The 21,967-nt window shown below is 40.5% G+C and overlaps 1 protein-coding gene across 6 annotated transcripts in view; it reads right to left on the bottom strand.

The window, feature by feature from the left end:
• gabrg2 (gamma-aminobutyric acid type A receptor subunit gamma2) overlaps nt 1-16,110 on the bottom strand; it is a 91,964-nt gene extending 75,854 nt beyond the window's left edge. For all 6 annotated transcript variants that reach the window (XR_012598349.1, XR_012598348.1, XM_074672842.1 and 3 more), the window contains exons 1-2: nt 15,579-16,110; nt 843-982 (exon numbers count right to left, since the gene is read on the bottom strand). Coding sequence is in view for 4 of the 6 variants with exons in the window: in XM_074672842.1 (XP_074528943.1) it covers nt 843-982; nt 15,579-15,694 (256 nt within the window). In the remaining 2 variants the exon portion in view is untranslated. The remainder of the gene's footprint in view (nt 1-842; nt 983-15,578) is intronic.
• Between the last annotated feature and the right edge of the window lie 5,857 nt (nt 16,111-21,967).

Raw genomic sequence — 21,967 nt, 5'->3', positions numbered from 1 at the left:
TACAGGTGATCATTTCTCACCGTGTTTTCACAAACCTCAGCTCAGAAGAAAAACTCCTTTAAATTATTTTTCCTGTGTGTCCGTGCAGCCAGATTTTTGAATCCCTGCTGTCAGGGAAGAGCTGTCATCGTCTTAGCATGTTTCTATCTTGGGTAAACCCTGCTGTTGTCTGCAGCAGTGGTCATTTCCAGTTGATGTTAAATCCTCTTGTTCTTGCTGAGAGAAACACTCGACCCCCGTGCATACTAAATCCTCGGAAACCCAATGAATAATGAAAAAAAAGAGTGTTGTCATCAAGCTGCAGTAAACACGCGGCTGCTGATGTTTCCTTTTCCCTGGGTTTTAAAGAGAAGCTTTCCTGCATGTGTACCAACACTGGATGTGTGTTTCACAGTGACTAAGTGTCTCCTCTTACTTTGCAAAAGTGCTTTGAGATGCACTTTCTCTGATTGCTGCTTGATCCTGGCTCCAAAACACAGAGGCCACTTCCAGGAGTAATAGTCCCTTGATCTAATTACTTTTTTCTGACAATTTGAAAGTAATGGCTGCATTAAAGGGATAAATCTTGGGCTTGCTTTGCTTTCATTGACAGGTGTGTCAGGCTGTACCTGGCTGCACAATCACAGATGATCTACCTCCAGTGTTTGAGGCAGCGCCACGCTCCAGCAGCTGCTGTGACCCTGTGTTTTAGCAGCACGTGGTCAGAGCACGTCGGTGTAACCACGTCTGACAGCTAACAGGAGCGTTACAGGAGCATATGTGTTTGATTTGGCCCCACAGCCTGGCTCCGCTCCTTCCTGACTCTGTGACTAAACGGATCATCTGTGAAAATCAGCGCCCACCTCCGATGTCAGGTCTGAGCTTGTTGTCGTATCCGTCCAGTAGGCTGTTCAGGATGTGCGTGACGTCACTCTCGTACACTTTGGGAGTCAGCACCCACGTCTTGTTAGACACCTCATCGTCGTCATCGGTCTGGAAGGAGCTGAGGGAGGAGGAGAAGGGAGAGAAAGCGTGAAATCAATCATTTCTTTTAAAGCACAGGCTCCGTCTCTCGTGGCGTGCTAAGCTCGCTTTGAAAAAAAACACACAAAGAGAAACACAGTGGGAGAAAGACTTTTGAAGAATCGGACTGAAGGTCAGGGATGAACATTTCCAGGGCTTTTCATCACCTCAGCGTTGCTCCTGTAAAGACTGTTTCTCACTCAGTGTGTGAATGAAACGGCTGAAGGAAACATGCTCAGATGACTTACAGCGGGATTAATTACAGAGTAGGATTAACAAATAAATCATCTCTGATGCACGTCCAAAAAGCTCTTCATTATCTTTACATGTTACTGTGTTGTTGCTAGGCGCCGCTCGAGTGGCTGCTCGTTGCAGCAGCTCTTTCCTCCTCGTCCCTTTTTTCTCAGAGTCTGTCATTTCATTTTATGTCTGGTTCGTTGGTCACTGACACCAAACTGGTTGTGTCTGCAGTGGTGTTTTGACTATTTTTGTTCCTGTGTGTCTGGAGATCCTGTGTATGTATAATATCAGCTGTTAGCAGCTTGTAGGGTGTCAATGCTAACTGGTGCTAGGCCGAATGTTCCCCGCAGGCTAAGGGGAAGGAGGTGAGAACGATATGCTGGGGCTTCTGCTCCTCCCATCCATCGTTATTGGGAACGTAAGATCTATCTCCAATAAGATGGACAAGCTAGCCATGCTAACCCAGCAACAGAGGGAATACCAGAGGGCAGAGTAGCATCATGCTACTCACAGACATGGCTAATAGAGCTAACATTGGACACCAACATCAAATAGGGAGGATTTCACCTGTTTTCAGCGTACAGGACAAAGGAGACTCTCACTGTAAATGGTTGCTAGGCGCAGCCCTGTTGGCTATGGCTGCCTTTTGCAGCAGCACTCTCTTTTTTGTCTGTTTCTTGTAATTTTTTCATCTCTTTTTCCTAATTTGGAGTGGATCATTACTTTGTACGGCTCATTTGTTGGTCGTGGACACCAAACTTTTTGTGTCTTCAGTGATATTTTTACTACTTTTCTCCTGTGTTTGTTAATGCTAACTGGTGCTAGGCCAGATGTTTCGCACAAGGTGAGGAGAAGGAGGTGAGGACGGCGTGCTGGTTCTCAGGTGTGAGCTAAGAAGTGACGACATGGACCTGTCCTTCCATCCATCGTTATTGGGAACGTAAGATCTATCTCCAATAAGATGGACGAGCTAGCTGTGCTAACCCAGCAACAGAGGGATACAGACATGGCTAATGGAGCTAACATTGGACACCAACATCATATTGGGAGGATTTCCTCTGCTTTAAGCAGACAGGACAAAGGAGAGTGAGACTCTCAATGTAAATTCCTCGTTGTCGGATAAATAACGTTGTTTTTTATCATCTGAAGCTGCTATTAATCATATATCAACACCCTGACAACCATTTATGCTCTAAACCTCCGTTATCTCCCAGCCTTCAAGAACAGCATCCTGACAAATGTTCTGGCGCCGTGCAGCGGAAACATCTCAAACCTAACTGACACCGCGGAGCGTTTAAAGCTCGGTGATGAAGTGAGAGTCGAACCTTAATGTATTTAGAGCAGATCAGATAAGACGGACGGCGCTATCTGATGGAAAATGAGATGAAAGCTCTGAACTTGTGTGAACTCATCTGCCTCGGATGTTTGCGTTGCCACCATGAAGATGACTTCTTGAATTGTTTTCATAATCCCGAGGATTACGCCAACGAACAGTTGTCCTTAACAGAAACAAGAAACAGAAATTTAATCCTTTTTTGACCTTACAATTTTAAGGAAAAGTCCATATATCTTATTTAAAACTTCCAAATGGATTAAATCTCTCCTGTAACGAGCTGTGAAACTTGCCAAACTTCACCTGGAGCCAGTCTCCTCTGAGTTTAACAGAAAGGCCCTGCCAGCGAGCGGAGCACAAAGCCAGGAACATTTGTTTTATATCCTAAAATCGGACGTCAGCGTTCAAGAAGCTGAAACGTTTCATTTTTTATCACCAATCTCTGAGTCTCAATGACTCTACTTCTTTATTTTATGACTGAATAAAGTTACAGAGAGAAGCTGAATGAATCCCTCTATTTCACTCACTGACCTTCATAAATAGGATGAAAAGAAATGTAAACTAATAAAATCACAACACATCCTCTCACGGTCAGGTCCACAGCTGGTTCAGTCGTTCCCACAGTGACCTTCGTTAACAGCTGAAGCTCTCATGATGTTTTTTTTAAATAAAGTGATTTTAAAGAACGAATGGATGAAGAAGGGAGGAAGTGATGGCACAGCGCTTTGTTTGGAGACATCTAGTTTTCTCAGTTTACTGTCTCAGCCCAAATGTTTCGCTCTAACAGGATAATGACGTCCCAGGAGCTAAAGCCGTGAGCGCAGCCAGGACAGCGCCGTCCTTTTGTTACTGCTCTGTCATTTTATTATCCTCTGAAATCAAAGTGTGAGGTTTTTCACCTTGAATCTCCTTGAGGCGGAGTGAATGTACGGCAGGAGACATGTCACCAGTGCGTTGTTAGAGAGAAGGGGAGGAGTGTTGGGGAACAGAGGCGGAGACGTGGGCTGCCAGAGCCTGAGGCAGGGAGAGCACACCTCCCTTATCTTTTACATGCAAACAAGGGAAGTTACTCTGTAGAGACAGACCGATGTGGATTTTATTGGAGCTGATACTGATTATTAGTAGTCAAGGAGGCCGATAACCGATATTTGAAGCCGATATTAATTTGTAAAGTGAAAATATTGGCGTAAAAATTTTTAACAACACTTAACTGTGTTTAATACCTTCAAGCATATGTTTCTCAAACAGCTCCCAGGCTCAGCAGCATGTTTTATAAAGTTAAATAAAAACTTTGAAAAAATAAACTGCTAAAGTTTTCTACAGTAAATACAGTTTTCCAAAATTTCTATGTAACTGCAAATAAAACTGGACAGAATCAAATTGAACACGTATGTAGTTGCAGTTGAATTAGTTTTCTGTTTGGTTTGACATGACTGATTTTAAATGTCCATCCAGGGCTTCCATAGTGTAAACAGGGAGAAACTCTGTGAAGAGAAGCATCAGAGTCAAAACCACACAGGTTTGAATTGGTTTCATATCAGCTGTCAGATTAAAACAAAAAAGTCTGATGCCGATACGCCCCAAAATGCCAAATATCAGCCCCAATAACTGGGCCGGCCGATAGCCGGTCTATCCCTACTGCTCTCAAGGAGAGCAGCAGCAAAGACTCTCCAGGATGCAGAAGAAAGTGAACATCATAAAAAAATGTATGACACTGATCAAATCAGACACAGCAGGTTTGCAAAGCAGTTTGTGGGGAGAACAGGGAGACTAAAGAGCAGCTGATGCTCTGTAAACGAAGCTTGACTTCGTGGTTTGTAGTTTATACCGTGATAAAATAAAGTGATACATTTCATCCACATAGCCACCAGCTCGCTAACTGTTTTTACGTCAGACTTTTGGGAGCTGCCTCCACTTTAAAATTTCACACAGGTAGTAATGATGTATACTGTATTCTTGGATTAACAGCTGCAGGTTCCACCAAAAAAAAATGAGCATAAAAAATCTGATTGTCCTTTATAATAGTGTTGCAAAGTGAAATAGAAAAAAGCATAAACTAAGTGAACGTGAAGTTTTTACATCTTTGAAAAAAATAAATAAATAAATAAAAAGTGGGGTGATGTCATAGATATTTACAAACACTAGTTAGCCTGTGCACACTATGAGTCAGTGGGAAGCATCATTATCACAACGGCGGCCATCTTGGGACAGGGCTGCCAAATCACGCACAGCATTAAAGTCAATGGAGCAAAGAGTGTGTAATAACTGTGGACTGCTCGATTTACAACTGATTTTCTAATGACTTGGTTTGTTCGTAACATCAGAGATGTAGTTATTTTACTGCATTCTTACCAATAGGCCTGTCACCATAACAAATTTTGCTAGACGATAATTTTCCAAAATATTATTGCAGACAAACAATATTATTGTCAATATTATTTTGATTTTTTTCATTTTTTCATTGATGTAATTATGATAAATGGGATAATAAAGTGAGTACACCATATCAAAAGCAAGAAACTTTAATTTCTTAAGAGTATTTAACTGTAATTAAAAGGTCAGGATCTTTTTAATAAAATAAATTAAATTAAATTAAAAATATAATAAATTTAACAAACAAGAAAGAGAAAAAAAATACAATGAAAATGAAATGGACTCTCTTTTAGAAAATAATACATGTCAATGAAAATAATTAATACTAATCAAAAACAATAAAACATAGACCCTGTCTCTAAAGAAAAAACAAAACTCCAAAAAATAAAAACAACATCTGTTAAAAGTACCGGGTACCGATTCACGTTAAACCAAAAGGTACCATGTTTAGGTACCTAAACGCATCCTTGCGACTGTGAGAGTGGAAGAATCGGCAATTTTCCATACTGGACATGAACGCAGCATTACAAGGTTATATACTGAGAAATAAATATGTTAGACTAAAAAATATAAATATTTCATTATCAAAAAAAATGATATTTTTTACCACGTAAACACAAAAAAAGGTACCCGTCCCTAAGTACAGCGCACTAGAGCAGTCCCCTGTCCCAATATGGCCGCTGGGTGACGATGCTGCAGACTCAGCTGTAAACATGTAGCGTTCTTATAGATCTCTATGTGTGATGTCACCACAGCAGTGATGTACCACACTGCCAAAGACGTGTTACCTGCTGCAGCTGTGTAACAGGACAGCTTCATACAGATGTTTTTAACCACCGACACAAGGTACCAGTAAGGTTGAAGGGTCAAAAACGTACGATGAAGTCAGAGCTAGCTTTGCTGCTCAGCTTGAGTTGTTATTCTAGTTTCATGTTGCCAAACATGACTGTCAAACAAGTTATTAATCCATGACAATAACACACCCTCTGATCATCCCTGCATGTGGTTTAGAAACATGTAAAGACAGCATCATTTTGCTTTTTAATCTTTTGAATTGTGATTTTCCACATTTGTAGCAAGCTGTTGAGGTTAAAGGATAATTTACCGCCTCAGTTACTACAGACAGGCTACACCTCTACAGAGAGATCATCAGCTCTTTGGTTTAACCACTGTTTGGTTTGTGTGAACAGATAACTCCACTGATAGACAGACTCAGATAAACCCTCCTTAAGCTCGGTCTAACCCTCCAGCTGCCACGGCCCCTGATAAATTATGCAACTCCAGTTACAATGAAGAAGCAACCTTGAAGCAGTGGTGAGCTTTCACAGCGGCAGTGAAGCGATAAGAGGGATAGAAAGCTCTGAATGAAATAATAAAGGATGAGAAGTGGTGAGAAAAGAAGACGTGTTTCCATGGTAAAGCACGGGGACAGAAGCTCTGATAGCTTTCTCATGTTCTCAGGCTGGGTGTGAGGACGAATGTTTGGACCAGCGCTCCGTCTCAGACTGCATTAAGAGCCAATAAGTGGCATCCGTCTCCATCAGGACAGCAGGGCCTAAAATATAAAAGCTTTATTATTTCACTCAGGAAGACTCTTAGGTATATAAATATCCTGAAAGCTGCTTCCCACTGCGCTGATGGACGGATGGATGGATTAATACATCAGCATGGATCACAGTGATGGTCTGACAGACAGCACACACATGAACATACAGACTGATGGATGGTATATGGGCGGTATATGGGTGGTAGAAGGATGGAGAGGTGGATAGTAGATGGTGGGTTGGGAGGTAATCCTGGTCCACATCGATCCCTGATCCACCTCTTGGTTCACGAACAGGAGACTGTATCTCATTAGAGGCAGAGCATCCCCTCAAAGTCACGTCCTGTTGAAGCCAATGTCATATCGGACATGCTTCCTCCCTCACACTGTCATCAGCGTTTTAAGCCCAACTTAAGGCCCCTTTCACTCAACGTTTCTGCAACAATATTCTAGCGTTTCATGCTATAACTGTTGTGTAAACGGCCCCTAAGCCAAACTTAAGATCAGGGGTGGCCAACCAGCCAGAGACCAACAGCCACAGAAAAAATCAGGGTACTACAAAGAGCCACATCACACACGTAGCCTTACAAACGCACTTCCTCTCACACATAAACCAAATTACATAACATGACAATCATAATATTCCCAATTTTCAAAGTGAGATTTACTGTTTGTGTGTTTAAATTCGTACTTGGAGCCGTGTCAATGACATTTATCTATCTATCTATCTATCTATCTATCTATCTATCTATCTATCTATCTATCTATCTATCTTTTAGTCTATCTATCTATCTATCTATCTGTCTATCTATCTATCTATCTATCTATCTATCTATCTATCAGTCTATCTATCTATCTATCTATCTATCTATCTATCTATCTATCTATCTATCTATCTATCTATCTATCTTTTAGTCTATCTATCTATCTATCTATCTGTCTATCTATCTATCTATCTATCTATCTATCAGTCTATCTATCTATCTATCTATCTATCTATCTATCTATCTATCTATCTATCTATCTATCTATCTATCTATCTTGACAGTTACAGAAGAACCTATAGAGAAGAGAAACTGAAACTTAAGTATCAACCTCGTCACCCAAGTATTGATCAATACTGATCCCAATGTTGGCATCTAGCGAGCCCCAGGTTGGCCACACCTGCTTTAGATTGTTGCAGTTTACCACGATCCTTTGTCAACTCTCTGCGTCACATGTGACATGATGCTATGCTAACACGACAGGTCCTGGCAGATCAGTAAAACTTCATGTGCATAGCGAGATTCTGTTGAGTCGGTTTCATCCTGGAAGATTGATGATGCTGTTAGGGGAAAACAAAAAGGGAAACTGGAAATGTAGGGCCTTGATTAATCCACAAACCTTGGAAATCAGGAAACTGGGTCCAAGTTGGAACTGGTACTCACTACTCAAACCTTAAATGGACTTGTTGATTTGAAGCCTTTATCAAATTTAGTGTGTTCAAATAGCGGTGTATGTAGTGGTCTGACCAAGGTCATGTCCTCTTTGGTGCATGAAGCTGTCTGCGTATCAAACTAGTTTCTGTTCACCTGAACATGCTAACGATGGCTGAGATGGATGCAGATTTAGCTCTTTTTGTTTTTTTTTTTGTTTTAACTTGTGTAAGTGCCATGGTGTGTGTCATGGTGTGTACGAGCCAAGCGGCAACCTCCAGTCTTAAGTGCTAAAATCTGCTGTTCCTCCAGTGTCCACTAGAGGCTGGCTCTGGAAGTACAGGAAGTCACAAACACACCAAGCCAAAAAAAGCTGTTTTCAAAGCAGAAATTAACCTATTTACAGCCTGGTTCAAGAAAAGATATTAAGATCCTGAGCTCGCCCAATCAGAGGCACAGCTCAGGGTCACGTGACCAGCAGGCGTCCTATGGTTGTAGGCAAAGCCCTTGCCACTTCCAATATGGCCGCTATAGCTGATCTGCTTCATTTTCTGTTTCAGAAACAGACAGATGATGTCGGGTAGACTACGTCCATGTTTAATACAGACTATGGTCTGAGCACAGAGACACTTTTTCTTATGGTCATCCACTTCCTCTTCCTGCTGAACGTCAACTACTGCCCAGACTGGATCCAACAGTTGAGATCCGGATCAGGACATCCCTACTTCTTACCTCTCCGAGCCAAATGACAATAATATCTACAGCAATTGCAACACTAGCTGTTGCATAATGACAGATTTATCGAAGACCATGGTAGAGGTCGACCGATATGGGTTTTTTGGGGGCTGATACCGATGCTTTCCAAATTTGGGCAGCCGATGCCGATATGCATAGCCGATTTTTCCAATTTGTTATTCAGGCCGATTGTTAAATAAATATATATTTATCACATTTTTGTGAAACGCAGCAATTTCTGAGAAACGAAAAGAAATCTATTACAACAGGTCGTGTCCAGTCCTCTGAACATTTATTCAGCTTTAAAAACAATGAAATATTTTGTCTGAGTAAACACACAATGTAACAAGCAGTAGTAAACATTCACACTCTTCTTAAAATGTCAAAAAAGAAATTTAAACTTATTGATATAATTTGAACAAAAGTATGTGATGTATCCAAGTGGTTCCACAAGTTTGAGGTGCTCATCTTTTTTGTGCCTGATCAAAAATTGCGTCATTTTATACAACGGATCAAAAATTGGCTTTTTAAAAGAAAATACGGCCGATGGCCGAAAGAGACAAATGTCCAAATATCGGCCTGATATATCGGCCAGCTGATATATCGGTCTACCTCTAGACCATGGATGGATGGATGGATGGATGGATGGATGGATGGATGGATGGATGAATGAACGGGCTGATTGGTACACGTATATGTGGATCTGTGGCTCTGTGTGCTGACAGGTTGATTGGTGGATGGACGGGCAGATGGATCTACAGGGTGATGATAAACACAGCAGTCAGAGTCTGAACTTATCTGGTGTTTTTTTAGGTTGCTGCAATGTTATCATTGATATTCATCTTGCAGAGTATCACTGTGTGTTTGGAGACGCTCCAAAGACGAGTACATCAAAGGAGAAACCATGTGTTCTCCACTGCAGGCAGATCTGATGTTTTGCCTGCTAATTTATACCTGAAGATCTGCAGAGACGTCTCCACCAGCCTGTACGTGTGTGTGTGTGTGTGTGCTTTCATGTTTGTTTGTTCATGCATATGGATGTCAGTGGCTGTGCACTTAATGAGGGAGAGTAGTGGAGTTAAGTGCTGTGTTCACAGCTCCTCACATCGAGGACAATCTGTGACATTGGTACGCTGTAACTCCTCACTTCCTGCACCTCCTTTAAGACGCACCCTCAGCTCCTCCATACGCAGCAGTCACAGCCTGTCCCCAATATTAAGCAGACACACAGCAGCAGAGGACGGCCCCTTCTGCGCAGTTTGACTGGTTCAAAAAGAATATCAGAGGAGGAGGAGAGCAGCCACCATCAGCATCCACAACCACATCCCCTGAGCGAACATCTCTGCATGTTTGAAAGTGGAGCTAATAAAGGGAGCAGACTCTAATGAACCCACATGCTTATTATTCACCAACATGTAATTGGTCCTGCACCCATGGCAACAACAGCACAACAAGCCACTCCGGCTCATCCAGTATCTGCTGCTCTCACAAGGTCGAGCGTTTATGAAAGAGCGAGAAACAACAACAGCACAAACGCCGTGTTTTACAAATGAGATTAAAACTCTGCCTCTGCTTCATCAGATGAATTTAAAGTATCAAACACGAGCAGCCATGCTTCACACACACACACACACACACACCTGGGCGATGAACGAATCCTGTGTTTACCTGACCTGGTGTAATCACAGGGCCGGTCAAACATCATTGATTAAGAAGCACAGGCACGCAGGAGAAACTTGTGCAGATAAATCCACTTTCTAAGGATGCCAACGTACGACGTGCCAATTAAAACACTCGATTCCTGCTCGTTGGACTCTTCCATGTGAGGTTAAGCCGCCATATGCGACGGAAATGTTTGTCTTAAGATGATGTAAACAAACCATCACCAGCTGAATACAGTATTTACAACTCATTAAGAAGCTGCTTGGCTAATTGCTCGCTAAAAAGTAGTGATGACAGATGCTAATGCTGTGTTTTGACGGGTGTTTTAAGGATGAAGTCTTTTTTTTGCTCTGTATATTCTGGGATGTTAAGCCCAAAATCTGATGCAGCGTTTCAACAGAAACGGTTTATGAGGTATCAAAACAAAGCTTCTGCAAACTAGTTTTAAAAGTATCCTAGATTCACCTCCTGTGCACTTGTGTCCTTAAAATAGAAAAGGATGAACCCTTTTTGAATAAGGGCAGTGAAAAACGTCTAAATTTATCCACAGAAGTCTTCAGAATGAGGAATAACAAACAGGCCAAGACAGCAGGGTTGGTCACAGTGAAAAATAGAAAGGACACGGCCTTCTCACTCTGACTCAGGTGTGTTTTTATTGTCTAAACCACCTTGTTGTGGATGTTACCAGCTCTTAATAATCCACACGTTACCCAGCCTCTCTGTGACGCCCTAATCTCCGACCCTTCACCTGCTTCAGGATGAATCTGACAGAAACCACAGGAGAAAGCAGCAACGTGCTGACGTGATTGGCATCTGTGTGGTATCAACTACATTTTAGGATTTCTAAGAGTTAAACACAGAATGGAGCCTTTACTGGATACGTGACAGATTGACAGTTCATCAAAACTACACAGTACATCCTTGGCCCATTATGAGCAGAGACAAAAGACAGCGAGTGATGTCTCGATTGAGAACAAAGACGCGTTAAAGGGACGGACTTTTAATGAAATACTACTCGATAAAACATGAAGAAAGAGGAATTCATCCTGCATCATAAACACCAACAGCTGCTGCCAAGAAAGCAAATACCTAAGGAAAGCTAATGCTAGCCAAGCTAATGTTAGCCCTGCAGCTCCTGAAGGTTACACGCTGAAACCACGGAGAGCAGGTTTTCAGTGACTCACTTTATTATTTGGTTTATAAAACACAATGCCAACTGCAGATCAGTGAGTAGGTGTTGGCACGGTGTCTGTTTATTTTCTGCTGCTTGTTAAGAAAGATGCTTCTTTTGTTGGGTTGTTGTGGGACAGTGCTCTTAACGAGGACGCTCCATGGTGGATTGGGTTGTTTTCATCCTCGTCATAGATTGCTACTCTAAAATAAACACTGATGTGAATTCAGAGCACCAATAAGACGTATCCATCAATTCTGACATCATTCACTTTTAAAAGTACGATACAGCCTCGTATAAAGACACCTCATTGAGAATAATACATCTCCATGTCAACAAAACATGATTTTCTTTTTTTTTATTGTTATTATTGTAAGGTTAATTTTTGAAGGTCATTTGTTGTCATTAAAAAGAAAGAAAGAAAATGGGAGTTAGAGGATGAGTCAGGATTTTCAAATAATCATTAAATAATAACCTCTTGAATTCTTTCTGTGACTGTTATCTTAGCTTAAAAATATAAAATATACATTTTTTATTTTGTTTTTAGCCTCTGCTTCTAATGTGATGAATCTGGGAGTAGTGATGGGAACCTTTCACATTTAAAACGATACGGCACAAATGCCTGATACCTGGGAATCAGTACCCGTACTCAACGGTACCACTTTTTGGTATATTTTGTGTTTCAATTTGTTTAATAATAAAATCCAACATTTTTTCAATTTATTATTCAATTTATAACCTTGTAATGCTGTGTTCATGTCCAGCATGGGAAACCTCGTACTCTTCCACTCCCTCACTGTCTCAAGGATGCCTTGAGGTACCTAAACATGGTACCTTTTGGTTTTACGTGAATCAGTACCCGGTACTTTTGACAGAATTCAGTCGGTACCTAAAAAAGTACCTAATTTGGTACCCATCCCTATCTGCAAGGCAAGGCCTCTGAGAGTAGTTTTCTAAACCTTTCATAATAACACAATGACTCATTAACATGAGAAAGCACATGTTGTTTTAACAGGAGCGACACTGTTTGATTCAGAACTGGAGAAATTAACAGAAACTTCTGCAGCGCTAAAAAGTTTTGGGAGAAACTTCCACAGAGTTACAAAAAGTATATAAATAAAAACGAAGTTCAAACTTTACTCTGCTTAACCAGACTGTAAACAACATGGATCATATCCATTCATTGGCCATGTTTAAACTTTCCTCAAACACCTTTGTAACTGGCTGCCCTTTCCGCAACGTCGTTACTGTTTTATTTTTGATTGTTTTTTTCTGTCGTGGAGCCGCTTTTGTTTCCGACAGGAAGGTGTGCTGTCAGGAAGTATTTAAGTGACGCACTCCTGTGTTGTTGTTGTTTGAGCTTCTTCCTTGGAACAGCATGGTATGTGACGGTGTCTCCGGTTTACTTTCATTCATTCATTCATTCTTTGAAGTTTGGCCGGTTGTTTATTATTCGTTTCTTTTGGTAACATGTAAACGCTCCCACCAGAGATTCTTGACGTTGCCTCAGAGTTATTAGCCCCCCTGGTGGGCAGAGTGAGGTATGTGTGTTGTTTGTTTATTTGTTGGAATTGTTGTACTACGGTCAGTAATGTTTGTGATGCATTTTGTACGAGTAATGAAATGTGCATTTTAACTAGAGCTGAGTTTCTAATAGACTTTGTGTGTTTCAAGTAAATGAATTGAACTGATACTGCAGCATTGAGTATTGGCCGATACCGATATTAATCTGATACGATATCAGCATTAAACATACTTTGATGTGTTATTCTATAATATGTCTGTCATGTTAGAAAAGGCTTGATGAAGTGATATTATTCAAACAAAGAACTGTAGTCAGCAACAGTAGGTGTGAGGAAAAACTGACCCATTTATTATTAACCAACGGGAAACAGAAATTTTAACATTAAACATAAGAATAAACTAGTAATTGACTAAAATAAAGAATAAATTAGAAAACCCAGAAAATAACCTAAATAGATCAAATAAAAACAGCAGAAGCGGCGTCTGGAATGGACTGATTATATCTGAGATTTTAGATGCATTCTGATACGATACCGATATTTGTTATTTTTTGCTGATATCGGACCGATATCGGATATTAATATCGGACTGGGACACCTCTACTTTTATATGTTTGTAACTGAGCGATTTTAAAATTGTAATGAAATTTTCTTGTTGTATCTATCTAGTTTCATGGTGCAGATTAAATAGAGTAAAGTTGCCCTTGTCGAGTTCATCTGCTTCGTTTGAGTGGCCGGGGGCCAGCGACAACCTTTGTCCAGGAGCTGTTACAACAACAGGCTAACCGTTAGCAACAGCTAGCAAACAGTATTTATTGCAGGAACGCTCATCCCTGGGAGAGGACGGGTACGACTTACAGTTAAGGGTTAAAGCCAGGTATTAAATCTCTGTAACAAAGGTTATAGCCTCTGTATACACTGTGTATACACACAACCAGCGCCTTAATGAAGCGTAAGCTTAACAACACTCGACAAGCTAACTGTTCTGTTCACATCAAGTTAACTGATAAAGACTCCTGTTGATCAAAGATAGAAACAAGCACCAAAATAAGCCTTTGAAATGATCAATTTACCATATTAAAGATATAAACTGGACTGGATGAGTTTATAAACCCACAGGCATGGCAGGAAACCCAACCAATGACATCACTTCCTGCGTTTTATCAGATCCGGTCAAATATTAGGAACGAAATTTCTCCACAGCACCGCGTCCAACAGGTGCCCTGCCACCGTCTCCATGTGAAGCCTTAATGGTGCCGTGCACAGGGGTTAATGCATGTTGATAGACAGCAGACATCACCACACATAGTAAGTGTCACAATGAGTCAGAAAGTAGCAAAGATTGCTGAGAGCACGCCAGAGGCCTTGAAAGACGTCTTATATAAGAGGTCTCATACATGAATCACAATGACTCCCAATGTAATTTAAAGCATTGGCTGCTTTTTAATTATCATACGCAAGGATATATGACACTAAACAAGCCTGAACCACTGCGATAATCAGGTTGGAGCAGGAGATAACACCGTCAGACAGGTGTCACATTCAGTGGTGTTATTATTTCATAGAGGGATGAAATGTTGGTTTAATCCCTCAGTAACGACCACTCCAGCACTTCTGCAGATAACCTCCGTCCTGGCTGCAGCGTGGTGTTTACTCAGGCATATTGTGAACACTACTTGTGCATAGTATCAGGAGCAGCACAGGCCCCAGAGCACAGGCTGGGCAGGGAGTCCTGTGGTTGCCATCAGCATGACGGTGATTGAACGTCGACTGATTTATCTGCCTCCATTTTTCAGCCTCTGGCAGCACAAGACGAAAGCGGAGCGAGGAGCCTAACCATCCGTCCCCTTCTTGACTCCTCTTCCCCCGGAGCTGGAGGATGATGAGGGGTTGACAGGGACAAACAGAGAGCTCCTTTACACTAACTTCACTCTCAAAGCTCACATTGAGGCAGAAATATCCTCCCTGAAGCCTGCCTGCGCTCTCAGACCCCCCCATCCCTCCATATGCCTTATTCCTGTCCTTATTGTGCCTTTACACTTCTATTCTCTTTGTGATTGTCTGCCATTTTGAAATTCGTTTTCTTTTTTTGTTTTCACTTGGTTTCATGAAATGTAGCCTCATTCAGTGCCAAGTTAGCAGCATTACAGCCGAGTGTTTGCACATAAAGAGGCTTTGGCTCTCAGAATAGACTTGATCCTTAAAGATAGCTTAGCAGGGACTATATGTAGCTTTAGCTTCAACAAATTAGCCTCACACTGAGCTATCCTCTGTATCTGAGAGATGCTCGATGTGAAATCATTTAGCAGCTTTTCTGAGTCTGTGCGTCGCTTTTATTTCCTCTAACTCAGAGATGTGAGCCATACCTGAACATTTAACATCACACTTCCATGTTGGATCTGTGTTAAATGATGTAACCAGGAGATATCTCGTCTCCCACAGTTTAATAATCTGATGAAGGGAGCACCGACAGCTCGGCTTGTGTTGGCATGTAAACGGAGGTAACGCAGATGGATGTGGGGGGAAAATAGCGTCGATGCTAACCGAGTGTCAGAGGAAACATCAGGCAGACGTTTCTTACCTCGTAGGGAGATTAACGACGATAAAGACCCAGAGAAAGAGCTTCAGAGGGAGGGCAGGCTTCGCCATTGCTGTCGAGCTCCTGGAGGCTAAATGTGGTGAAGCCATCATCACCATCTTCGTTTCCTCTTCAGTGCAGATGGACGTCTCCGTCTATTTACTGGGTTTCCTCTCTACCATACATAACGCACGCTAGCAGGAGCGGGTCTGCGGATCTGGACCCGAGGCGGACGAGCGGGGATGTGGATCAGCCTGAACAGAATCGATGCGAGTCCGGAGCCTCGATCGTCCCCCTTTTCTCTCTTTTCTTTTTTTTTTTTTAATGATGTGTCTATTTTCTGAATCAGCCTCAGCAGGGCCCGTAGAAACCGCCTCAGACGGCGAAGCCCCCCCTTCGTAATGAGCTCCGGTGAAACGGAGCAGCTGAGGAAGCGGTGGAGCTCAGTCTGAATGCAGATTAACGCTGGGGTCAGAGAGGAGCTGATGCACGTTGCTGCAGCACGGATCAACACATGCGTGGTTTCACCGAGCGGAAGCAGCAGACTGGGGGACTGGGAAAACACTTAGCTCGGTGCTACTGCAAAAAATAATAATTAAAAAATGGAGGTTTTGATTTTTTTATTATTATTATTAATTAATATATTTTTAGTTACAAACTGTGAGGCACATAACAGTTCATATCCAATCACATTGTGTACATTCGGTTCAGTAGGAAAAATAACATTACACAAACAATTACACAGAACAGTGTATAGTCAATAAAGAAATAAATAAATTAAAGAGAAAAAAAATAAATACATTTATTTATTTCAGGGTCAAGGGTCAATTAAATTATAATTTTGTATTTGATTGAGAAGCTCTGCAGGGGTCTGCAACCTTTACTTTCATAAGAGCCATTTTGCCCCAGCTCACCTGGATTAAAATCATTTGGGAGCCGCAAAATCTACTTTATTTTCACAATAAAGACAAAAAATTGTTTAAAATTGCAAAACGTCTGATAAATAATTTTCTACCAAAGGATTTTTTGTGTGTGTTTTTAACATTGTACATGTGATGTCTTGGTTTTTTTTATTTTTAGTAAACAAGCGAATATTTAAAAAAAAAAAAAAAAAAATTTGCAATGTCATATATTTTATTGATTTGCAAAATTTATAAAATTTCAATAAGTTCTTTTTTTTTTAAATATTGAAATTCCAAAAATTTGCAAAATTTTGCAAAAACGAAATTTAAAAATTTGTGCAAAAGTTAACAAATTTATTTTTTTAAAATGACCAAATTTTAATGAATTGCAGAAAATAGACAATTGTGATCTCAAAATTTTTCAAAAATTTGAAATTTGCAAACATTCAAAAAAGTATGCAAAATTAAAAAAAAAGACTTTTATCTAAATTTGAAAAATTAAAATTAAAAAAAATCTCTCGAAAAAAAAAAGCATTACTGCAAGAGGTGACCCATACTTAGTGAAACAAAATGTCAACCCATGATTTTATTTTGTGTAAATGTCTTTTATCATCAATACCCTCTGTGAGAAAAACCAAAATGCTTTATTTGGATTATATATATATTTTAAGCCTCACAGAGCCACTGCAAAGTAGTCAAAGAGCCACATGAGGCTGCAGAGCCGCAGGTTGCAGACCCTTGCTCTATTGCATTTGTCGATTTGATACGTTTTATAGATTTAAAATACATTTTAAAGTCATTAATAAAACCTTTAAATGCAGGTGGGGAATTTAGAATTTAGAGTTATATTTGTAATGTTTTGCCAAAATAAGGATTACATTAACCAGTAAGTTGTCTGATTTGTTTTCCAAAACCATTCCATATAAAACATCTACATGTGAGTCTAATTTAATTGGTATAGTCTTTCTCTCCAACCATAGCTGGATGGTGGTTTTGATTTTTACTGCTAGCAAGCCCACTCCTCACAGAGAATCAAGTGATGCTCGTTTATATAAAATATGTTTTAATACAGAGTGGATCAGAGCGTGGGCTCGGGAAAGTGAGTGTGAAAACTTGCACTATTAGGCAAAGTACTTAAAATTAATGTGCAGCAGCAATTAACACCATTCAGAGCATGGGGAATGGGATCCAAGGTGGGCACCCTGGGGTGACTGACAGGCTAATACAGAACAGGCTAATACAGAACAGACTCACTACTGACTACTTAAACTTGTAGGTTTGTGCACCCCCTTAACAAAACGTGAAATATGTGAAAATAACATGAAATAACATAACATTATTTTCTTTTTGATGATTTTTTCATCATCCACCTCATTTTCCCAACTGATTTGTCTCCTTTCAACCACCTGACCATTAGCATCCCTCTGCCACTGCTATTGTTAGCATGCTTTAACAGACAGAGGCTATCCAGTCCTAGCAGTTTTGCAAATAATGAATTGAATAAATGAACACGCTTAATTGATGTTGCATAACCAAAAAATTAAATGCTGTTCTTTTTTTTCTTTTTTTTAAAATGTTTTTTAATAAGAATTTTTGAAAATTTGTTGCTCTATGTTTTAAACATGTCTTTTAAGAATGGATTAATTTTTTTTATTATTATTATTTTTCTATATTTAGGATGGCACAGCGAAATTTTGTTGCTTTGGTGCAATGAAAAACTGAGTCTATTCTAGTCTATTCTATTCTATGCAACATTTTACCAACATTTGTCAAGTAGCACTTGCAGTACTCCCCCATACCTCTAGGGGTGCCCATTTGAGAACCACTGATTTAAAGGAACGTCAGGGACCAGTGGGGTCTTTTAGGGTCTTTGTCATGTTTGAGAGGCTCTTCTTAATCTGAGAGTGTAGAAAAATCTTTATGAGTAATTGTGTTAATCTTTTCAAGGTGTGTGTGTGTGTGTGTGTGTGTGTGTGTGTGTGTGTGTGTGTGTGTGTGTGTGTGTGTGTGTGTGTGTGTGTGATCCATCCTGAATCCTTAAATGAGCCGCAGCCCTGAGTCCAGTCCAGTCACGCTTCCAGCACCGCGGACAGCTCTATTAGTTTCATCTGCATTACAAACCACCAATCAGCACCAAGGACAGCTCCAGGCTGCCTGCTGATCCTGCTGATGCTCGGATCAGACCAACACTTGCTCTCACTGCACAGCTTATCACACAGAAAATAAATAAATAAGAATCAATCAGTGAAGTTTCTCTGATCGTCACGTATGATCGCTGAGTGTTTGACAGAATGAGGTTAAGTAGAAATATACGCTCCTCCATAGGATGCTGGATCCTTCTCTGATGAAGTTTTCTCATGTTTTCACTCAAACTGAGGGATGTTATCCTGTGATTTGCCCATTCCTGTACCCTTATGTAAGTATGCTAATTCTCCTGCTTTGGTGGGCTGTAACTTATTTCCAAGGACTCCTTGAAGGGAAGTTTGAGGAGTAAAATATGTGAGATACAAAATGGTACGCGTCCCTCACTGTGTCATAAATTAGTTTTATATTGGTGGTTTACTCCTCTCCTCTCCTCTCTCAGTCACTGACACACACGTCTCTATCCAGACACACACTCTGTCTGAATGGGAAGTTCCTGAGCCTTTTTGGGTGATAGCAGCAGTAACATGAACATGAACTGATGCATTTACTGTAGGTTATAAATAGCAACCCTGACTTGAGCAAAATAGGTCACATGTCCTTGAAAGCATCCTTATGGCCTTCTGGTGGGGTTTACATGCCTTTAAATCATTACATGCTTTTTGTTTGTGTGTAGATTTTTTCTTCTATTGTCAGAAAAACAAACAAATAAAGTTAATTGACTCAATCTGAAGTAAACACCAAGCAAAATCAGAAAGAGGGAGGAAGCAGCGAGCACAGAGGAGGAAAACAATCAGGAACCTGCAGAGGCGTCGTCTCATCGCTGTATTAGCCTAAAACCTCCTCTCAACCTTATTTCACAGGCGTACATGTAGTAAACATGTTGCACCATCAGGTTCCTGCTCCCATGTGGCTGCAGCCATGTTTCCCCGTGTTTCCACTTATCACCCGAGCCTCGTTAAGTCACTCTCCCAGGATGATAAGCAGCCATTGTCGTGTTTCTGTTTTTAAACATAAGTTATTCAGAATTCACCGTGGCAATCAGAGCTGATTGAAGCTGTAGCCTCCTAAGTGTGACGTGCATGGAAAATGAGGTGTGTCTGATTTGGAAACACCATCATGTGTTTATTAGAGACAAGTGAGGCTCGGCGCAGGTTAATCATCTTAAGGAAATTGATGGATGCTTCATCAGCCATGCAGCACTCCTCAAAGCAGAGTTAACGACAGACGCTCCCTAACACAGCAGACACACAGAGAGGAAGGAGAGTTATATTTAGTATAAACTCTTATCTCACTCAACATTTTGTTCTGTTTATTTCACAATTCATCAGGTAACATATTAAATATTTCCTCATTTAACTTTTTTTAAAATTCATCATTATGAACCAAGTGAAAAAAGACCAAGATTTGAAAGTAGTCAGGATCATAGAGTAGGATTTAAAAATATAAATACTTAAATCTAAGGTTAGCATCACTTTTAAGCTAGCATCACTTAGCACACAGTGGAGGTTTGCTGCCTTATTTTGAGATGCAGTTGCTATGGAAACCTTGCTAACCGTAAAAACTCAGGGACCAGTTTTTTCTCCACTTAATTTATTGCTTTTAGGTGTCAATAACAGCTTCACTCAGAAATATCACAAATATTTATCCAGAAAGTTTTTTTTTCTTCTTCTTCTTCTTCTTCTTCTTCTTCTTCTTCTTCTTCTTCTTTTTGATAACCAATGAAAATAAAATAAACACATAAAAACAAACAAAAAATAACACCCCTATCCCTCTTCTGGCACATATCTCCTTAGAAGAATAAGAATAAACAAAAAAGCTTGACAATAATAGAAAGTTAGTGAAAAAATCATGGTTTCTTTGTTTTTTGTTTTTGTTTTTATTTGTTTTCAGAGGCAGAGTGCAGGGAGCAACACACCAAATAATAAATAAAGCACTTAAAGCATTTGGAGCATTATTTTCCCATGAATTTCCTCTGTTGCTGGGTTAGCACAGCTAGCTCGTCCATCTTATTGGAGATAGATCTTACGTTCCCAATAACGATGGATGGAAGGACAGGTCCATGTCGTCACTTCTTAGCTCACACCTGAGAACCAGCACGTCGCCCTCACCTCCTTCTCCTCACCTTGAGGGAAACATCTGGCCTTGCACCAGTTAGCACTGACATGCTACAGGCTGCTAACAGCTGATTTCACATGTAAATCACTTTTTATCTTTTTTATCTCTGTATCTTTTATCCCTTACATTTTATTCCCTTTCCTATCTTTTACTCTACTTTTATTGTTTTTATCCTTATCTTATTTTATTTCTGTTTTTATGCATATTTAATGTTTGGCTCCTTAATATAAAGTGTATGAGAGATTGTTTTGTACCCCTGTAAAGCACTTTGGTCAACTGAGGTTGTTTTCAAACATGCTTTATAAATAAACTTTGACTTGACTTGACTTGTAAACAATGCAGCCATGGTTACATGTAGGATCTCCAGACAAACACAGGAGAAAAGTAGTAAAAATATCACTGAGGACACAAAAAGTTTGGTGTCCATGACCAACAAATGAGCCGTACAAAGTGATGATCCGCTCCAAATACAAAGATGATGAAAAAGAGACGAAAAAATTACAACATACGGACAAAGAAGAGAGAGCTGCTGCAACAGGCAGCCATAACCAACAGGGCGGCGCCTAGCAACTGTATGAATAGTTCATTTTCAAAGCGATAAAATTACCTTTACTCCACAATGGCCATTCTATATCACTTAATTAAAAGTCTACACGGACTGCTCCTTTACATCGGAAATTCACATCCTGCAAATTAAACCTGTCTCCACAGAAGCACACACACACATCTATACATACACACACACACACACCAGGCCAATAGCATACAGTCCCCAGGGTGAGATCTCTCTTCCTGCCCTGCGGCCATGTCACCACAGCTGTCAGAGCCCAGCCATGCAGGTCATGACCCATATATCAGCATCAGAGGTTGTGGTTGGCGGTGGGCGGTATTGATCTGGCTGGGATGGAGGAGGTAATTTAGATAAATGCTAATGTAGCCGATGGCCGCTAAAATGTAGCAGCTAATGAACCCATGAGGACGCGCTCTGTTAGCAACGAGCTTTCTCAGCTGATTGAGAGTTAGACACACAAACACCACAAACAAAGCAGCCAGCTTTTATAACGTCACTACACTTCATGTTCACTTTAATCTGAGGGTTAATCTGGAGACGTCTTCTGATTACAGCCAGTTAAACCCAGAATCTGCACCACTTTCCTTTTCCTCTGCCGCACACAGAAACACGTGAACTCTCACAGAGAGAGGAAGAGACAGAGAGAGCTGTCAGGTTAA

The sequence above is a fragment of the Halichoeres trimaculatus genome, unplaced genomic scaffold (genome assembly GCF_033239565.1).
Source record: "Halichoeres trimaculatus isolate MK-OKI-2021-1 unplaced genomic scaffold, fHalTri1.1 fHalTri1_scaffold_6, whole genome shotgun sequence".
Classification (NCBI taxonomy): Eukaryota; Metazoa; Chordata; class Actinopteri; order Labriformes; family Labridae; genus Halichoeres; species Halichoeres trimaculatus.
The sequence above is the reverse complement of the archived record's forward strand: the minus strand, read 5'-3'. Positions and strand labels throughout refer to the sequence as shown.